Source organism: Piliocolobus tephrosceles, chromosome 10 (genome assembly GCF_002776525.5).
Source record: "Piliocolobus tephrosceles isolate RC106 chromosome 10, ASM277652v3, whole genome shotgun sequence".
Lineage (NCBI taxonomy): Eukaryota > Metazoa > Chordata > Mammalia > Primates > Cercopithecidae > Piliocolobus > Piliocolobus tephrosceles.
This window is the reverse complement of record NC_045443.1, coordinates 40,388,682-40,408,637: the sequence shown is the minus strand read 5'-3', so window position 1 is coordinate 40,408,637 and position 19,956 is coordinate 40,388,682. Positions and strand designations below refer to the sequence as shown.

General features: G+C 36.4%; 1 protein-coding gene across 1 annotated transcript in view; it reads left to right on the top strand.

Annotated features, from left to right (window-relative positions):
• ADAMTS20 (ADAM metallopeptidase with thrombospondin type 1 motif 20) overlaps positions 1-19,956 on the top strand; it is a 212,665-nt gene that overhangs the window by 61,246 nt on the left and 131,463 nt on the right. The window contains exon 7 of the mRNA XM_023182839.2: positions 255-295. Within this exon, the coding sequence (XP_023038607.1) occupies positions 255-295 (41 nt within the window). The remainder of the gene's footprint in view (positions 1-254; positions 296-19,956) is intronic.

Here is a 19,956-nt window from a genome sequence, read left to right as displayed (position 1 = left end):
TAGAAAGTTTTTCACTGAACTTGGTTAATGATTCAACTATTTACAACACTCATTATATAGTACGTATTGCTTATTGATGTGGGCGAATGGTGTATTACTCTAGGTTTAGACTTTTTGAGAGGTTAATATGAACTAGATTTTAGAAGTTAGCTTGTGGTAGTAGTCATATCATAGTTAAAGCTTCTTTGTTTTTATTTTGGCTTGTTGTAAAAATATTTTCCAAAAATGCTTCAAAATAAATCTTTTATTTTAAGGGAAGACATTTGTTCATCTAAAGAGAAATGTAACATATTAGGTAAGTTATTTTGTCAATTAAGTTTAGCTTATGTAATTGTTTATTGAATTATTTAAAATAATGTTTAGGCTTTTTTCCATTTTCCATTTTAGTGATTTTGATTAAAATTGTCTTGATAAATTATTACACTTGTCACTTATTTCATTTCTGCTGCTGTAAATTTTACAAAATAATAAGAACTAACATTTATTTGCAAATTACTAAATATCAAATGTTGTGCATGAGAAATAATACATAATCACCTATATGCCAGTTTAAAGGGAAATAATAAAATGAATAGCCATGAATTCACCATTAGATTTAAGTTAGAACTTTGCCACTAGTATTGCGTGGTCTATGCTCAGTCATTTTCCATCTCTCTGCTTTTCCCCGTGAGGTAGCCAATAGCATGAATTTTGTATTTACCAATTCCTTCTGTCTCTTGAAAAATAGTTTTATTACATACATGTATGTTCCTAAACAAAAAGTATTTGCTTTTGTTACATATATATGTGTTCCTAAACAAAAATTACTTTGCCTATTTTTGAATTCTGTAGTTGAAGTTCATGCATTTTCACTGTTATATAATATTTCATCTACAGTTTATATATCTATATCATATTAGTGTGTATTTGGGCTGATTCTACTTTCTTGTGTCATGAACTTCACTGGAAGAGCTAGGGTATATCCCTAGGATTAAGATGCCTGTGACATTAAATGAGCTAATATTCACATTTATAAGATATAACAAATTATATTCTAAAGTAGTTATACCAATTTATACATTTATCAATAAATATTCCTTTTGATTATATCTTTATAAATACTGGGTATCTTCAGATTTCTCATTTTTTTTAGTCTAAATGTATATATTTCATTACCATTAGAATTTTCATTTCACTGATTGCTAATGAATTCAAGCATCTTTTCATATATTTGTATTTCTTTTTCTGTAAGGAATGAAATAAATGAAAGAAACATTGCCTATATTTGTGGTGTGGTATTTGTTGCTTTCTTAACTGCTTTTCAGGTATTCTTTATAACTTCCTGACACCAAACCCTTTTTGGTTTATACATATTACAAATACCTTTTAGCAGTTTGTTGTTTTGTTTTCATTCTTTTATGTGTGAAAATATAAAATGTAGCTGAATTTATAAACCTACTCTTTTAGCGTTAGCTTTTTTGTTTCTTCTTTAAGAAACCATTGTGTAACTCAAGGTCTAAACGTATTATCCTGTTTTCTTGTAAATATTTTAAAATTTGTCCTTTAACATTTAAATCTCTAATCCATCGGGGTAATTTTTTTTTGATATCGTATTAGGTATTTAGTTTTATTCCTTTTAAAAATTCAAATAAATATCCTTTATTAAAAAAAAAAAGGAATATTGTTAATCACCAAAATTGTATGCTGTTACTTTGCATGTACAATAAATGAAAGGTGATTGCAGTACTTGGTGTACTGGTACTTAGCTCTGAAGTTATGTATAACAAATAGGAAACACAAAGCAATGCAATATAGAAATTACAATTTAGAAAAGTTGCACTAAAGAGCCAAAGGCAACAGTCAAAACAATTATTGGAGATTTCATAGTATCGCTATAAATGCTTGTTTAGTTTTTTCTTTATACTTTTAATACATTAGAATGTTAAGTATATTTAAGTATTGTAAATTTGCAAGCGTTGGCACTTCCAATACACTATGCACATTATTTATTTAACGTAATGGTGTTAAAGCAATCCTTATAAGCCAAGCACAATGTGCTGCTATTTTGCTTCTACCTTTATAATATTGTACAAAGCTAGTAAATGGTGAATGCCAATAAAATTTTCATTTACCTGGAAATGCTACAAAACATGTCAGTCTTCTTAACTCTAATGGGTATTATTCATGCAAAATGATGTGTAGTGTTGAAGTTTTCCTGAACTCATTATTTCACACTTGGCAAGATATGCAATACACTGAGAAATTCAATAAGGCAGTGGAAATTCTATCAAAGAAGTTCGAAGTCACTGTGTGGGTTGCATCATCTACTCCCACAGATAAAGGGAAAATGCCACCTGTGATTATGGAGACTTCTTAAAACCAATATAATTAGTATTTGGAAAAGCTGGAATAACTTGTTATATCCCTTGATGGTTAACCATATAACACATAGGTTAAAAAAAAGCCAAAAATTTTCCTTGTTAAACCTGAACTCTATAACCACATTCATACCTTTTGTTTTCATCTAAACATTACTTTTTAACATCTTTCCTTCACTCTCTCAACCCCCCAAATTAAACCACTCTTAAAAATCAGTTGTACCTGATTTAAAAAACAACACAGAAACAAAAAAACCCTTCTTCTAACCCTCAAAATAAACAATTGCTTTGAAGTTCACTGTGAAATTATATTCATAATCTTTTTTTATTTGACTAACCAATTTTCCAAGCTATACATTGAAGAATTCCTCTCTTTTTCTGAGAATCTGCAATGTCATATATAAAATTTCAGTATGCACTTGAGTCTGCAACATCATGCCACAATTTTATGGGACCATACTTGCTATTTATCCATGCATCAGTTCTGTAATATTTTCATTTTTATAGTTCTATAATAAATATTAATTAATGGGGTATATACCATCAGCTTATTTTCTTCAAGAATATTTTGGCTATTTTTGGACTTTTGTTCATCTATGGAAGTTTTAGAATCAGCATGTTAAGTTCTCAAAACATTTATCTGTCTGTTTAAGTAAGACTTTTAAAATGTCATTCAATAATTATTTTCTGTCAATGTGTCATGTACAACTTTTGCTAGACTTTAATTTTTTAATTTATTAATTTTTTTATTTCAATAGCTTCAGAGGTGCAAGTGGTTTTTGGTTACATGGATTAATTATATCGTGGTAAAGTCTTAAGATTTTAGTGCACCCATCACTTGAGTAGTGTACATTGTACCTAATAGGCAGTTTTTCACTCAGTTTTTCACTCCTCACCCCCCTCCCACCCTTCCCTCTTGTGAGCTTCCAGTGTCCATTGTACCACTCTGTATGCCTTTGTATACCCATAGCTTAGCTTCCACTTATACGTGAGAACATGCAGTATTTGGTTTTTGATTCTTGAGTAACTTCACTTAGAATAATGCCTCCAGTTCCATCCAAATTGCTACAAAAGACACTATTTCATTCTTTTTGTTTGTGTCTGAGTAGTGGTGTACAATATCTGTTGTTGCCAATGGTATGCCAATATCCATGGTATGCCAATATCTGTTGTTGTTTGACTTTATAAATAATGGTCTTTCTGGTTGGGATAAGATCGTATCTCATTGTAGTTTTAATTTGCATTTTCCTGATGATCAGTAATGTTGAGCATTTTTTCATATATTTGTTGGCCAATTGTATATCTGCTTTGAGAAATATCTGCTCATGTCTTTGCTCACTTTTTAATGGGATTATTTGTTTTCTTGCCGATTTGCTTGAGTTTCTTGTAGATTCTGGATATTAGTCCTTTGTCACATGCATTGTTTGCAAATATTTTCTCCTACTCTGCATTGTCTTTTCACTCTGATGATTATCTCTTTTGCTTTGCAGAAGCTTTTTAATTTAATCAGGTTCAGTATTTATTTTTGTTTTTGTTGCATTTGCTTTTGGGTTCTTAGTCATAAATCTTTGCCTAGGCCAATGTCCTAAAGAGTTTTTCCTTGGTTTTCTTCTTGAATTTTTATGGGTTCAAATCTTAGATTTATGTATTTAATCCATCTTGAGTTGATTTTTGTATAAAGTGAAAGATAGGGATCCGGTTTCATTCTTCTACATGTGGCTATCCAACTTTCCCACCATCATTTATTAAATAGGGTATTCTTTCTCCAATTTATGTTTTTGTATGCTTTGTCAAAAATCAATTAGTTGTAAGTATTTGGCTTTTTTTGTGGGTTTTCTATTCTGTTCCATTGGTCTAGTGTCTGCTTTTATACCAGTACCACACCATTTTGGTTACTATACCCTTGTAGTATAGTTTGAAGTTGTGTATGTGTTGCTTCCAGGTTTGTTCTTTTTGCTTAGGATTGCCTTAGGATTGCCTTAGCTATTGGGCTCCTGTTTTGTTGTATATAAATTTTATAATTGTTGTTTTATAATTCTTTGAAAACTGATATTGATATTTTGATAGAAATGCATTGAATCTGTAGATTTCTTGGCAATATGGTCATTTTCAATGATATTGATTTTTCCAGTCCATGAGCATGGGATGTATGTTTGTTTCATTTATTATTCATCTATGTTTACTTTCAGCAGCGTTTTATAGTTCTACTTGTTGCAATTTTCCACCTCCTTGGTTAAGTATATTCCTAGGTATTTTATTTTTTGCAGTTGTTGTAAAGGATTTGAGTTCTTTTTTTTTTTTTTTTTTATACTTTAAGTTCTAGGGTACATGTGCATAACGTGCAGGTTTGTTACATATGTATACTTGTGCCATGTTGGTGTGCTGCACCCATGTTGGTGTGCTGCACCCATCAACTCGTCAGCACCCATCAATTCGTCATTTATATCAGGTATAACTCCCAATGCAATCCCTCCCCCCTTCCCCACCATAATAGGCCCCGATGTGTGATGTTCCCCTTCCCAAGTACAAGTGGTGTCATTGTTCAGTTCCCACCTATGAGTGAGAACATGCGGTGTTTGGTTTTCTGTTCTTGTGATAGTTTGCTAAGAATGATGGTTTCCAGCTGCATCCATGTCCCTACAAAGGACACAAACTCATCCTTTTTTATGGCTGCATAATATTCCATGGTGTATATGTGCCACATTTTCTTAATCCAGTCTGTCACAGATGGACATTTGGGTTGATTCCAAGTCTTTGCTATTGTGAATAGTGCTGCAATAAACATACATGTGCATGTGTCTTTATAGCAGCATGATTTATAATCCTTTGGGTATATACCCAGTAGTGGGATGGCTGGGTCATATGGTACATCTAGATCTAGATCCTTGAGGAATCGCCATTCTGTTTTCCATAATGGTTGAACTAGTTTACAATCCCACCAACAGTGTAAAAGTGTTCCTATTTCTCCACATCATCTCCAGCACCTGTTGTTTCCTGACTTTTGAATGATTGCCATTCTAACTGGTGTGAGATGGTATCTCATTGTGGTTTTGATTTGCATTTCTCTGATGGCCAGTGATAATGAGCATTTTTTCATGTGTCTGTTGGCTGTATGAATGTCTTCTTTTGAGAAATGTCTGTTCATATCCTTTGCCCACTTTTTGATGGGGTTGTTTGTTTTTTTCTTGTAAATTTGTTGGAGTTCTTTGTAGATTCTGGATATTAGCCCTTTGTCAGATGAGTAGATTGCAAAAATTTTCTCCCATTCTGTAGGTTGCCTGTTCACTCTGATGGTAGTTTCTTTTGCTGTGCAGAAGTTCTTTAGTTTAATTAGATCCCATTTGTCAATTTTGGCTTTTGCTGCTGTTGCTTTTGATGTTTTAGACATGAAGTCCTTGCCCATGCCTATGTCCTGAATGGTACCACCTAGGTTTTCTTCTAGGGTTTTTATGGTATTAGGTCTAACATTTAAGTCTCTAATCCATCTTGAATTAATTTTCGTATAAGGAGTAAGGAAAGGATCCAGTTTCAGCTTTCTACTTATGGCTAGCCAATTTTCCCAGCACCATTTATTAAATAGGGAGTCCTTTCCCCATTTCTTGTTTCTCTCAGGTTTGTCAAAGATCAGATGGCTGTAGATGTGTGGTATTATTTCTGAGGACTCTGTTCTGTTCCATTGGTCTATATCTCTGTTTTGGTACTGGTACCATGCTGTTTTGGTTACTGTAGCCTTGTAGTATAGTTTGAAGTCAGGTAGCGTGATGCCTCCAGCTTTGTTCTTTTGACTTAGGATTGTCTTGGCAATGCAGGCTCTTTTTTGGTTCCATATGAATTTAAAGCAGTTTTTTCCAATTCTGTGAAGAAACTCATTGGTAGCTTGATGGGGATGGCTTTGAATCTATAAATAACTTTGGGCAGTATGGCCATTTTCATGATATTGATTCTTCCTATCCATGAGCATGGTATGTTCTTCCATTTGTTAGTGTCCTCTTTTATTTCACTGAGCAGTGGTTTGTAGTTCTCCTTGAAGAGGTCCTTTACATCCCTTGTAAGTTAGATTCCTAGGTATTTTATTCTCTCTGAAGCAATTGTGAATGGAAGCTCATTCATGATTTGGCTCTCTGTTTGTCTGTTACTGGTGTATAAGAATGCTTGTGATTTTTGCACATTAATTTAGTATCCTGAGACTTTGCTGAGGTTGCTTATCAGCTTAAGGAGATTTTGGGCTGAGACAATGGGGTTTTCTAAATATACAATCATGTCATCTGCAAAGAGGGACAATTTGACTTCTTCTTTTCCTAACTGGATACCCTTGATTTCTTTCTCTTCCCTGATTACCCTAGGCAGAACTTCCAACACTATGTTGAATAGGAGTGGTGAGAGAGGGCATCCCTGTCTTTTCAAAGGGAATTTTTCCAGTTTTTGCCCATTCAGTATGATATTGGCTGTGGGTTTGTCATAAATAGCTCTTATTATTTTGAGGTACGTTCCATCAATACCGAATTTATTGAGCGTTTTTAGCATGAAGGGCTGTTGAAATTTGTCAAAAGCCTTTTCTGCATCTATTGAGATAATCATGTGGTTCTTGTCTTTGGTCCTGTTTATATGCTGGATTACGTTTATTGATTTGCGAATGTTGAACCAGCCTTGCATCCCAGGGATGAAGCCCACTTGATCATGGTGGATAAGTTTTTTGATGTGCTGCTGAATCCATTTTGCCAGTATTTTATTGAGGATTTTTGCATCGATGTTCATCAGGGATATTGGTCTAAAATTTTCTTTTTTTGTTGTGTCTCTGCCAGGCATTGGTATCAGGATGATGTTGGCCTCATAAAATGAGTTAGGGAGGATTCCCTCTTTTTCTATTGATTGGAATAGTTTCAGAAGGAATGGTACCAGCTCCTCTTTGTACCTCTGGTAGAATTCAGCTGTGAATCCATCTGGTCCTGGACTTTTTTTGATTGGTAGGATATTAATTATTGCCTCAATTTCAGAGCCTGCTATTGGTCTATTCAGGGATTCAACTTCTTCCTGGTTTAGTCTTGGAAGAGTGTAAGTGTCCAGGAAATTATCCATTTCTTCTAGATTTTCTAGTTTATTTGCGTAGAGGTGTTTATAGTATTCTCTGATGGTAGTTTGTATTTCTGTGGGGTCGGTGGTGATATCCCCTTTATCATTTTTAATTGCATCTATTTGATTCTTCTCTCTTTTCTTCTTTATTAGTCTTGCTAGCGGTCTGTCAATTTTGTTGATTTTTTCAAAAAACCAACTCCTGGATTCATTGATTTTTTGGAGGGTTTTTTATGTCTCTATCTCCTTCAGTTCTGCTCTGATCTTAGTTATTTCTTGCCTTCTGCTAGCTTTTGAATGTGTTTGCTCTTGCTTCTCTAGTTCTTTTAATTGTGATGTTAGAGTGTCAATTTTAGATCTTTCCTGCTTTCTCTTGTGGGCATTTAGTGCTATAAATTTCCCTCTACACACTGCTTTAAATGTGTCCCAGAGATTCTGGTATGTTGTATCTTTGTTCTCATTGGTTTCAAAGAACATCTTTATTTCTGCTTTCATTTCGTTATGTACCCAGTAGTCATTCAGGAGCAGGTTGTTCAGTTTCCATGTAGTTGAGTGGTTTTGATTGAGTTTCTTAGTCCTGAGTTCTAGTTTGATTGCACTGTGGTCAGAGAGACAGTTTGTTATAATTTCTGTTCTTTTACATTTGCTGAGGAGTGCTTTACTTCCAATTATGTGGTCAATTTTCGAATAAGTGCGATGTGGTGCTGAGAAGAATGTATATTCTGTTGATTTGGGGTGGAGAGTTCTATAGATGTCTATTAGGTCTGCTTGGTGCAGAGATAAGTTCAATTCCTGGATATCCTTGTTAACTTTCTGTCTCGTTGATCTGTCTCATGTTGACAGTGGAGTGTTGAAGTCTCCCATTATTATTGTATGGGAGTCTAAGTCTCTTTGTATGTCTCTAAGGACTTGCATTATGAATTTGGGTGCTCCTGTATTGGGTGCATATATATTTAGGATAGTTAGCTCTTCCTGTTGAATTGATCCCTTTACCATTATGTAATGGCCTTCTTTGTCTCTTTTGATCCTTTATGGTTTAAAGTCTATTTCATCAGAGACTAGGATTGCAACCCCTGCTTTTTTTTGTTGTCCATTTGCTTGGTAGATCTTCCTCCATCCCTTTATTTTGAGCCTATGTATGTCTCTGCACGTGAGATGGGTCTCCTGAATACAGCAGACTGATGGTCTTGACTCTTTATCCAGTTTGCCAGTCTGTGTCTTTTAATTGGAGCATTTAGTCTATTAACATTTAAGGTTAATATTGTTATGTGTGAACTTGCTCCTGCCATTATGATATTAACTGGTTATTTTGCTCATTAGTTGATGCAGTTTCTTCCTAGCCTCGATGGTCTTTACATTTTGTCATGTTTTTGCAATGGCTGGTACCGGTTGTTCCTTTCCATGGAACTGGAAAGGGCTTCCTTCAGGGTCTCTTGTAAGGCTGGCCTGGTGGTGACAAAATCTCTAAGCATTTGCTTATCTGTAAAGGATTTTATTTCTCCTTCACTGATGAAACTTAGTTTGGCTGGATATGAAATTCTGGGTTGAAAATTCTTTTCTTTAAGAACTTTGAATATTGGCCCCCACCCTCTTCTGGCTTGTAGAGTTTCTGCCGAGAGGTCTGCTGTTTGTCTGATGAGCTTCCCTTTGTGTGTAACCCGACCTTTCTCTCTGGCTGCCCTTAAGATTTTTTCCTTCATTTCAACTTTGGTGAATCTGGCAATTATGTGTCTTGGAGTTGCTCTTCTTGAGGAATATCTTTGTGTTGTTCTCTGTATTTCCTGAATTTGAATGTTGGCCTGCCCTACTAGGTTGGGGAAGTTCTCCTGGATGATATCCTGTAGAGTGTTTTCCAACTTGGTTCCATTTTCCCCCTCACTTTCAGGCACCCCCATCAGACGTAGATTTGATCTTTTTACATAATCCCATACTTCTTGCAGGCTTTGTTCATTTCTTTTTCTTCTTTTTTCTTTTGGTTTCTCTTCTCGCTTCATTTCATTTATTTGATCCTCAATTGCTGATACTCTTTCTTCCAGTTGATCAAGTCAGTTACTGAAGCTTCTGGATTTGTCACGTATTTCTCGTGTCATGGTTTTCATCTCTGTCATTTCATTTATGACCTTCTCTGCATTATTTAATCTAGCTATCAATTCTTCCACTCTTTTTTCAACATTTTTAGTTTCTTTGCGCTGGGTACGTAATTCCTCCTTTAGTTCTGAGAAGTTTGATGGACTGAAGCCTTCTTCTCTCATCTCGTCAAAGTCATTCTCTGACCAGCTTTGATCCACTGCTGGCGATGAGCTGCGCTCCTTTGCAGGGGGCATGCGCTCTTATTTTTTGAATTTTCAGCTTTTCTGCCCTGATTCTTCCCCATCTTTTTGGTTTTATCTGCTTCTGGTCTTTGATGATGGTGACATACTGATCGGGTTTTGGTATAGGTGTTCTTCCTGTTTGATAGTTTTCCTTCTAATAGTCAGGACCCTCAGCTGTAGGTCTGTTGGAGATTGCTTGAGGTCCACTCCAGACCCTGTTTGCCTGGGTATCAGCAGCAGAGGTTGCAGAAGATAGAATATTGCTGAACAGCGAGTGTACCTGTCTGATTCTTACTTTGGAAGCTTCCTCTCAGGGGTGAACTCCACCCTGCGAAGTGTGGAGTGTCAGACTGCCCCTAGTGGGGTATGTCTCCCAGTTAGGCTACTCAGGGGTCAGGGACCCACTTGAGCAGGCAGTCTTTCCGTTCTCAGATCTCAACCTCTGTGTTGGGAGATCCACTGCTCTCTTCAAAGCTGTCAGACAGAGTCGTTTGGGTCTGCACTGGCCTCTGCTACTTCCCCTGTTGTTTTTTAGCTGTGCCCTGTCCCCAGAGGTGGAGTCTACAGAGACAGGCAGGTTTCCTTGAGCTGCTGTGAGCTCCACCCAGTTCCAGCTTCCCAGCAGCTTTGTTTACCTACTTAAGCCTCAGCAATGGCGGGCGCCCCTTCCCCAGCCTGCTGCTGCCTTGTAGTTAGATCGCAGACTGCTGTGCTAGCAATGAGGGAGGCTCCGTGGCCGTGGGACCCTCCCTGCTAGGTGTGGGTATAGTATCCTGGTGTGCCCGTTTGCTTAAAGCGCAGTATTGGGGTGGGAATTACCCGATTTTCCAGGTGTTGTGTGTCTCATTTCGCCTGGCTAGGAAAAGGGATTCCCTTCCCCCTTGCGCTTCCCAGGTGAGGCAATGCCTCGCCCTGCTTCAGCTCTGGCTGGTCGGGCTGCAGCAACTGACCAGCACCGATTGTCCGGCACTCCCCAGTGAGATGACCCCAGTACCTCTGTTGAAAGTGCAGAAATCACCCATCTTCTGTGTCGCTCGCGCCGGGAGTTGGAGACTGGAGCTGTTCCTATTAGGCCATCTTGCTCTGCCCTCCGGGTTTGAGTTCTTGATTTGATTCTCTGCTTGGTTGTTTTTGGTGTATAGCAGTGATACCAATTTGTGCATGCTGATTTGGAAACCTAAGACTTTACTGATTTATCAGATCTAGGAGTCTTTTGAAGGAGTCTGTAAGATGGTCTAGGTATACGATCATATAATCAGTGAACAGAGATCGTTTGACTTCCTCTTTTCCAATTTGCATGCCCTTTATTTCTTTCTCTTGCCTGACTGCTCTGGCTAAGACTTCTAGTAATATGTTGAATAGAAGTGGTGAAAGTGGGCATCTTTGTCTTTTTCCACTTCTCAGGGAGATTGCTTTCAGCTTTTCCCTGTTCAATATGATTGAGGCTGTGGGTTTGTCATATATGGCTTTTATTATTTTGAGATATTTTATTTCTATGCCTAGTTTGTTGGGAATTTTTATCATAGAGGGATGCTGGATTTTATCAAGTTCTTTTTCTGAATCTATTGATATGATCATTTGGTTCTTATTTTTAATTCTGTTTATGTGATGAATCACATTTATTGACTTGTGTATGTTGAATCATCCCTGCATTCTTAGAATTAAACCTCTTTGAACATGGTGAGTTATTTTTTTGATACACTCTTCGGTTTGCTAGTATTTTGTTGAGGATTTTCCTACCTATATTTATCAGGGATATTGTTCAGTAGTGGTTTTGTTGTTGTTGTTGTTGTTGTTTTTTGGCTATGTCCTTTCTTGACTGGTATCTGGGCAATACTGGCTTTATGAAATAAGTTAAGGAGGATTTCCTCCTCCATCTTTTGGAATAGTTTTAGTAGAATTGATACTAATTCTTGTTTGAATGTCTGATCGAATTCAGTGGTGAATCTGTCTGGTCTTGGGGTTCTTTCCTATGTGTTGACTTTAGATAGCCTGATGACGGTAAGCCTTGGTGATATCCTTTTTGCAATGATTTTCTCAGGAGTTCTTTGACTTTCTGAATGTCTGAATGTGTCTGAATGCCTAAATCTCTAGCAAGGCCAGGGAAATTTTCCTCAGTTATTCCCAAAATAGATTTTACAAACTTTTTGATTTTTCTTCTCCCTTAGGAACACCTGTAATTCCTAGGTTTGGCCATTTTACATAATCTCATATTTCTTGGAGACTTTGTTCATTTATTTTCATTCTTTTAAAAAAATTTGTCTGATTTGGTTAATTTGAAAGTCTTGTCGTTGAGCTCTGATATTATCCCTTCTAGTCTATTGTTAGACTCCTTCTAGTCTATTGTTAAAATTTGCACTGCATTTTCGAGTTTCCTAAATGTGTCTTTCATTTCCAGAAGTTGATTTTTTTTTATTTAAAATATCTCTTTAGAACATTTTTTATTTATATACTGAATTTTTGAAAAATCCTATGTTGTTTTTCACCTTTCTATTGTATCTCCTTGAGTTACTTAATAATCAACCTTTTGGATTCTTTATCTAGTATTTCAAAGATTTCATTTTGGCTTACACCCACTTCTGGAGAGTTAGTGTGATCCTTTGGGGATGTTATACAACCCTGTTTTTGATATTGCCAGAATTATTTTTCTGGTTCCTTCTCATTTGGGTAGACTATTTCTTCTAATTAATTTTGTATTTATTTTTGATTCAACTGGGTTTTTTTTTTTTTAGAATTTCACTTTTCCCCCATTGAGGATGTGCCCTTAATGTTCATAGTTTATTGTCACCTAACTTTAGTTTTGGGTGCTTTCAGTGGTGGATTCAGTATGAGTTCTTCGGTTACAGAAAATCCATGCAATGGGTTTCTCAGATGCTGGTTGTCATAGTGATCTTGTCGGTCTGTGGGTTCACTGTCTTCTGTGTGGCTGGAATGGAAGAGGTCTTATGACACTTATTTTGTTGCCCCACGGTGTGCACTGTAAAAAGTGTTTTATCCCAATATTTTATTTACTGGATTGAATAGTTCATGCTTCAGGCCAGTAAGAAGTACCAATGGGTAAAAACTGGCTGTGGCTAAAGCAGTTGAGTAAATGCAAGACCCCAGTGTTGGGCAGACATCTCAGCCTTGACAGAGCAGGCTGGAGAAGCTGCCATGAGGTCTTTTCAAGGGGAAGAGAAGGAGCCACCATGACTCTCCTTCCAAGCCAGCAGGAAAGCGATCCACCACCCAGTCACATTCCCGACCCAATGTTCTGGCTATTTAGATCAGACAAACACCTCATTTCATTTTTAGGAATGCTCATGTTCCATTTAGAGAGGGGTTGTGACTCTACTTCTTGTGCAAACCTGGACCTGGAGGGTGCTCCTCCCGATGTTGTCACCCTGAAGCACTTCAGAAAGGCTGTCTACAGATGGCAAGGGGGAGAAGTCCCCTTCTCTAAGACGCTTCATGAGCTCCAGGGCTGCTTGACTCTTGGGGTTGGGCTACAGATTTTCCCCACTGAGCTCAGAACTGTACCTATGCCTCTGCTGAAACTCCCCACAGGTGGAAAATTCAGGGACTCATGGCCTCCAGTCTGGTTTCTTTTGTCCCACGGGGTGCTTCCTTAATATAGTAAACTCCCCTTCCCCCTAGAAGTAGCAGTCCCTGAGAGCCAGGCTTCTGTGAATCCTGCTGCTCCTTTGGGTGTAGCTGCCCAGTGATGCTGCCACACCCCAAGTTGGTGCTGGAGAATGTCTTCAACGGATCCAGAGATGTGGCCTGTCCTCTAGTTTTCCAGTAGCAGGTACCAGTACCAGCTCTGATGGAGGTGGGAGGGGAGTGATGCAGACTCTGAGATTTCCTTCATTATAAGTAGCCTTAGTGTGTTGGGTTTCTCAAATGTCAGCTGTAGTAGTGATGTACTGGCTCATGGACAGACTCAAGATCTCCTGGTTAGCCAGGGTGATGCAGGCACCTTCCTGAGCCAGGAAGGAGAAAATTGGACTTACAGATGTTGTAACTGGCTGTTCAGTTGCACACCAGCTAGGAGATGGTGCTTTCAAAAGTACACCAGTTATGGTGGTAGCAGTGGAATTTGTACTTGCCTTATGTTACCTAGGGGAGGTACTGTGATATCTCAGGCAATGGATGGAGCCATGGAACTCGCAAATGTCCTTGTCTTTTGTGTTATGCTACCAGGGCAGGTGGAGGGGCAAAGCTAGGTTGGGGATGGGTCAGGCAAGTCTGTGCTCTGGCTCCCCACGTGTAGGCACAAGCAGCAGCCCCAGTGGGAAGCAGAGGGCAGTTTCCTGGCTGCTAGAATAATGTTCCAGGGAGGAGCACAGCTGCCTCTGCTACACAAAAGAATCTACACTGGGAGGTGGCAGTAAGCCCCACTCAGCTCCCACACTCTTGCAAGGCAGGTCTTACACCCACAGTGATCTGCTAACAGCAGCTAACTGGGGTTCAGGCAGCTTGTTTCAGAACTCAAAACTGCCCCAGACCATAAGCCTTCCCTATGGAGACAGAGTGGCTTTCAGGCCACATCCTTTCCTGTCTGCCCATGAAGCAAAGGTGTCCAGCTCTTGCCCCTGTGGTGTTAACACACTTCAGGCTTGCTCCTCGGGTCTGGCCAATGAGGTTCGTTCCCACTTGAGATTATATTGCAAACCTCAGTTGGGAGCTTCTCTCAACCTGTTACCACTGCCTGAATTAGCTGGCCAACTTTTGTGAGGTTCCCTGTGAGAAAGGATCAGAAATGGCTTTCTTCCATCCCTGCTGGAGACTGGGAGTACACACATTGATGCTGCTCCTTCTCGTTTATTCCCCACTGCTCACTAAATCAGCTGCAGCACTGGGTAGGGTTAATGCCTTCTCCCCATGGTCTGGATTTCCTGGCTCCTCTGTGGGAGTGTGTCTCACGGTGGCAGGCTCTCCCCTATTCATACTTGGGAGGCTCCATTTTCCGTCTGCTCACAATGTAGGCTGTTGCTCATTGCTTCCTTCAGAGGGTCTGTGGTTTCTTTCCATTTTTCGGTTAAGTTTCTGGGTTGCTCCTCGGAAAAAAGTTCACAGTGTCAGTTCCACACACTATTTTGTCTTTCCAGGTGTGAGAGACATGCCAAAAATACCTCCAGTTAGCCATCTTGGAGGGAAAAAAAAAAAAAGACTTTTATTTTCTATAGTTAAAGTAAATGTTTTATGGTGCTGGTTCATAGAAATGTAACAGATTATTTGGCTTGTTGATTTTTAAATGCAGCCACCTGATTCATCACTTTAATTAATTCTCATATTTTCACTTGTAGGTTCTTTTGGATTGTTATGTGAATAATTATGTTTGTGAATTATGGCAATATATTTCCTGTTTTTAAACCTTATAACGCTTTTCTTGTCTTACTGCAAGATACAAACCTCTTATAGAAAGATGAAGAGACCTTTCTGGATTTTAAAAGGAATATTTTAAGGTTTCACCATTAAGAAAAATATTTGCTATAGGTTCTTAGCAGATAAATTTATTATCCTTGTTTTCTGAGTCTTTTAAACAATGATATATGTTTTATTTTCTTAAGTGTTTTTTCTGCGGATAGTGAAATAATCACATGATTATTTCATCTTAACCCATTTATGTCTAGTGTTCCATTATTGGAACGCTAATTTTGTGGAAGTTATTTATATCCCACTGCTCAAGTTCATCACCAAGGTCTGATTTTTCACACAAAAAAATGTGCAACCTCTTGTATAAATGGGTTAATCTGGTGAATTCCCTCGATTTTTAAAATTAATACTATTTTTAATTGACAAATCATAGTTATATACATTTCTGGGGTAAAATGTGGTGTTTTGATATACGTAGATAATGTGGAATGATTAAATCAAGCTAATTAACATACCTATTATTCTTTTTTTTTGGTGAGACATCTGAAATGTACTTTCTTAGTTATTATAATATATTTTTATAACTATCGTCACCTTCCTGTGGCAATAGATCTCAAAAACGTATTTCTCCTGTCTAACTGTCCTCCTGTCTAACTGAAACGATGTACTTTTTGACTAAGAACTTCTCCATTCCCTACCTTCAATATCTGCCCACACTCCCTCGGCATCCGGAAACCACCATTCTTCTCTCTACCTATCAGAGTTTGACTTTTTTAGATTCCATGTAACTGAGATCATGTGATATTTGTCTTTCTATGCCTGGCTTAATTCACTGAGCATAATGCCCTACAGGTTCATCCATCCTGTTGCAAATGATAGAATGTTCTTTTTTAAAGGCTCAATTGTGTTCCATTATGTGTATATACCACATTTTCTTTATCTACTTATGCAGTGATGTATACTTATGTTGTATACTGTTGCTGGTAAATTATTACAGCCATTATGGAAAAGAGTATGAAGATTTCTCAAAAAGCTGAAAATAGAACTACCATATGATATAGCAATCCCACTCCTGGGTATATAGCGAAAGGAATTGAAATTAGTATGATGAAGAAACATTTGCATTTCCATGTTTATTGCAGCATGGATTTTTCTAATGGTAAACCAACCTTGAACAAGACTTTTCCTTCTCTACGCCCCCCACACTGCTAGATTCCACTTGCTAACTTCATGCATACATTTTCAGGAGTGAAAATGACCTGTAATTTTCCTTTATTTTAGTGTAGTTTTCTAATTTTGATTATAAGGTTTCATTCACCTTATAAAATGAGTTAGGATGTATTACTTTTTTCCCCAAGGTTAGAAGATTTTATGTGCTATTGGAATGATACATCCTTTCAACATTTGAACAGTTGGTATGCCCCACATAGAAAACCATTTGCGTTTACTTGCCATCATATTTATTTGCGGAAGGTTAACCATTTATGGAGATTCTCCAGTGGAAATCAGATTTTATTTATGTCTTCTTAAATATATTTGAGAAGTTATTCTTTCTAGATATTTGACTATGTCTTTTACTAGTAACATTTATTAGCTTAAGTTATTTTCATAACATTTTCTTATTGTTTTAAACTTTCTCCCTCTAGTTGTGTCTCAATTTATTTCTGATATTGTTTGTGCCCCCTTTTTAATAGATCAATTCACTGAAATAGTGTTTATTTCATTTGTCTTTTTAATGAACCAACTATTTGCTTTTTATGTCTTATTTTTATTTCATGAATGTCTGCTCTTTGTTATTTTTCTTGTAGTTTTGTTTTTCAATTTACTCCTGCTGTTCTATTTGTAAGTTGATTGCTTAACTGATTAATGTCCAGGATTTCTTCTTTTATAATTTTGCTATTTAAGTCTATCAACTTACTTCGAAGTATCACTTTTTTGGGTCTCATAAGTTTTTATTAGTATTTTCCATGTCATTAAAAATTCTAAATGTATGTAAAACATATTTAAATTCCATCATGATTTATTTGCTGTTTCATGAATTATTTAAAAATGAATTTAAACATTTCTGAATGTGTGGAGACTTGTTATTTTTGTTTATTGACTTGCAATTTAATTTTATTGTAGCTGGAGAATGTGATCTAGTGATATTCTTTGAAATCTTGATATTTCCTTAATGATCTATTATGTAGCCAATTTAAGAATATACTCCATGTATACTTAAAAAAATGTATATTCTCTGAGCTCTGCATTTGTCTGTTAAATCAAATTTGCTAATTGTGTAATTCAGATCAACTGTGTATTTACTAATTACATTACTAATTGAAACATGAAGTAAATCTCTATCACTTTCTTCACATAATATTACAGTTAGTTACTTCATCTAGCTGAAGACTAACTTATTAGATATATAGTTTAGTGAATAGAACCTTCTACAACTGTGTAGTGACTCTCTTTATCTCTGATAATGTTTTTTAAAGAAAAAATAGAGTTGGTGTGTCTGAGCTGTTGTCACTCACAATAAACATATATGGGTTATTTCCGCACCAACAAGCAGTTCTTCAACTCTCCAGACACTGAGTACTCTACAGTTCAATTCATTTCTGATATTGAATACCTTCAGTTTGCGTCAGATTCTGCAGGTTTAAGCACTCAGTCCTATAAAACTGTCTTTAATTCAGGCACCAGTTGCAAGTATTAGGTGCCCAGGGTACCTACATATCTGTCTGAGTTGGCTGCAACGTCGGGGGTTCTCACAACCCACTCTTTCTGATTCAACAATTTACTAAAATAACTCATAAGTTTCAGTTGTTTCCTGATTTAACAGGCAAATACTCTTATTTTTGAAATATAGGTTTCTAGTTACCAATTCTAGGTTGACAGTTATTTTCTCTCAATATTTTGAATATATGATTGTGTTGTGTCTGCCTTTTGCTATTGAGAAATCTATAGTGGGTTTAGTTGTAGATTTTTTTGGTGATCTGTCTTTTATAAGATCCTCTCTTTGTCTTGAATATAGAGCAGTTTCATTAAAACTTCATCCTAATATAGATATGTTTCTTTTTATTTATCCTGCTTGGGCTATGTTGTGAGTCCTGTATCTACTGTTTATCTTTCAGCAATTTTGGAAAATTTTCATTTTTTTCTTTTGAATTTCATCCTATGATTTTATCTGTTTTCACTGTGGGATTCTACTCCATCTGTATTAGGTCTTCTTATTGTGTTTTCTATGCTTTCACTTCTTTTTCTCTTCCTGCCTCATTCAAGCAGCTTTAATTTCCATTTTACTAATATAAATTAGTATATTTGGCTCTCTCTTTTGCTGTGTCTAATCTGATATTTCACCCAACCTTCATATTTTATATTTTAAAATGTATATATTTTTCAATGTAAAAGATACTACTTAATTCTTATTAAAAACCTACCTGTTCATTTTGTTTACATTTAAAAAATATTTGTTCATGTTTTTAATCGAATTTCATTTTCTTAAACATCTTATGTGGAATAATTTTTATATTATATATCTGAAAATTCACACATCTGAAATACTTGATAGCCATACATCTTATTTCTGCTTTTCCATATGTTCTCTTCTTTATTTATTTGATGGTCTTTGATTTTGAGCTTATATTTATTTAATATTAAGCCATGGGATTGAAAAATTGCTAGCTCAAGAAGTGTGTGCTTTCTTCCAGAGAAGATTTTTATTTCTTGTTGAAATCCAAAGTTCATAACTGGAGTCCCTGGCTTAATGAAGAAAACTCAACATCCACATCCACCTTGAAGCTTCCTCTAGCAAGCTCTTACTCTTTGGATAATATTACTTTTATCAGTATTTGCCCTCAGAATAGCATCTATCCTTATTATTTATTGCTTGCCACTTAGAATTTGAAAAGTATGAATGTGTGTGTATGTGTGTACATATGCCTGCATGCTTGCATATTGAGAGAGAGAGAGAGAGAAAGAGAGAGACAGACATATGTGTGCTAAATCACTGAGGTTTGGACTTGATAGTCCTCACTAGTCATGTGAGCTAGGCATAAATCGAACCTAGTTTTTATTAAATATCTAGTTTATGTTAAGGGATTCTTTAGAAATGCCCGTCTTCCACACTTGTAGAAATAGACACTTGTTGCTCTAATTTTTACAACAGACTGAATTTCTTCCTCCCTACAAACTATTCTCTGACTTTGTTAAGTGTATTTTATGAGATCACTTAACAAGAATCTATTGAATATATTTTTTGCATTATCTATATCCTGTTGTCTCATCTTTATACTTAAGTAGTACAAACTTTTACTGAGTGTCTGTCTTTTCTTACCTTTTTTTTAGTGATTGAATGCTAGACATTCTGGACTATTCCTATAGAAATGGTTGGTCTTCTAGTCCCCAATTATGATTTTATAGCTTTCTGCTACTCCTATGTACATCAATTATAATGACATTCAGAAACATATGATGATGAAAGCATTATTATTCCTTAAGTCAAGAGTAATGATGATAACGACAGTTAAGGTATTTGAATGCTTCCTATTAGATACTATATTAGAACAACTGTTACTTTAATTTTATAGATGAGGATGAATAATTTGCACAAGACCACACAGCTTATATTAATGCAAGTATTAGTATTTTATTTTCTCATCTGAAATATGTAAAAATAACAAACTAAGGAGAGTTCTTAACGATAAACACAAAATGTTGGTAGTAATTACTAGATTTTCCATTATATTTCCATTTACATTTATTGTTGTCTCAGTCCCTGACCATGTTTTGCAAAATACATTGCAGAATGATTTTCATTCTTCAGGATGGCTAGATTGGGTGACTGTATGCAGCTTCTTTTATTTCCAAACACAGGG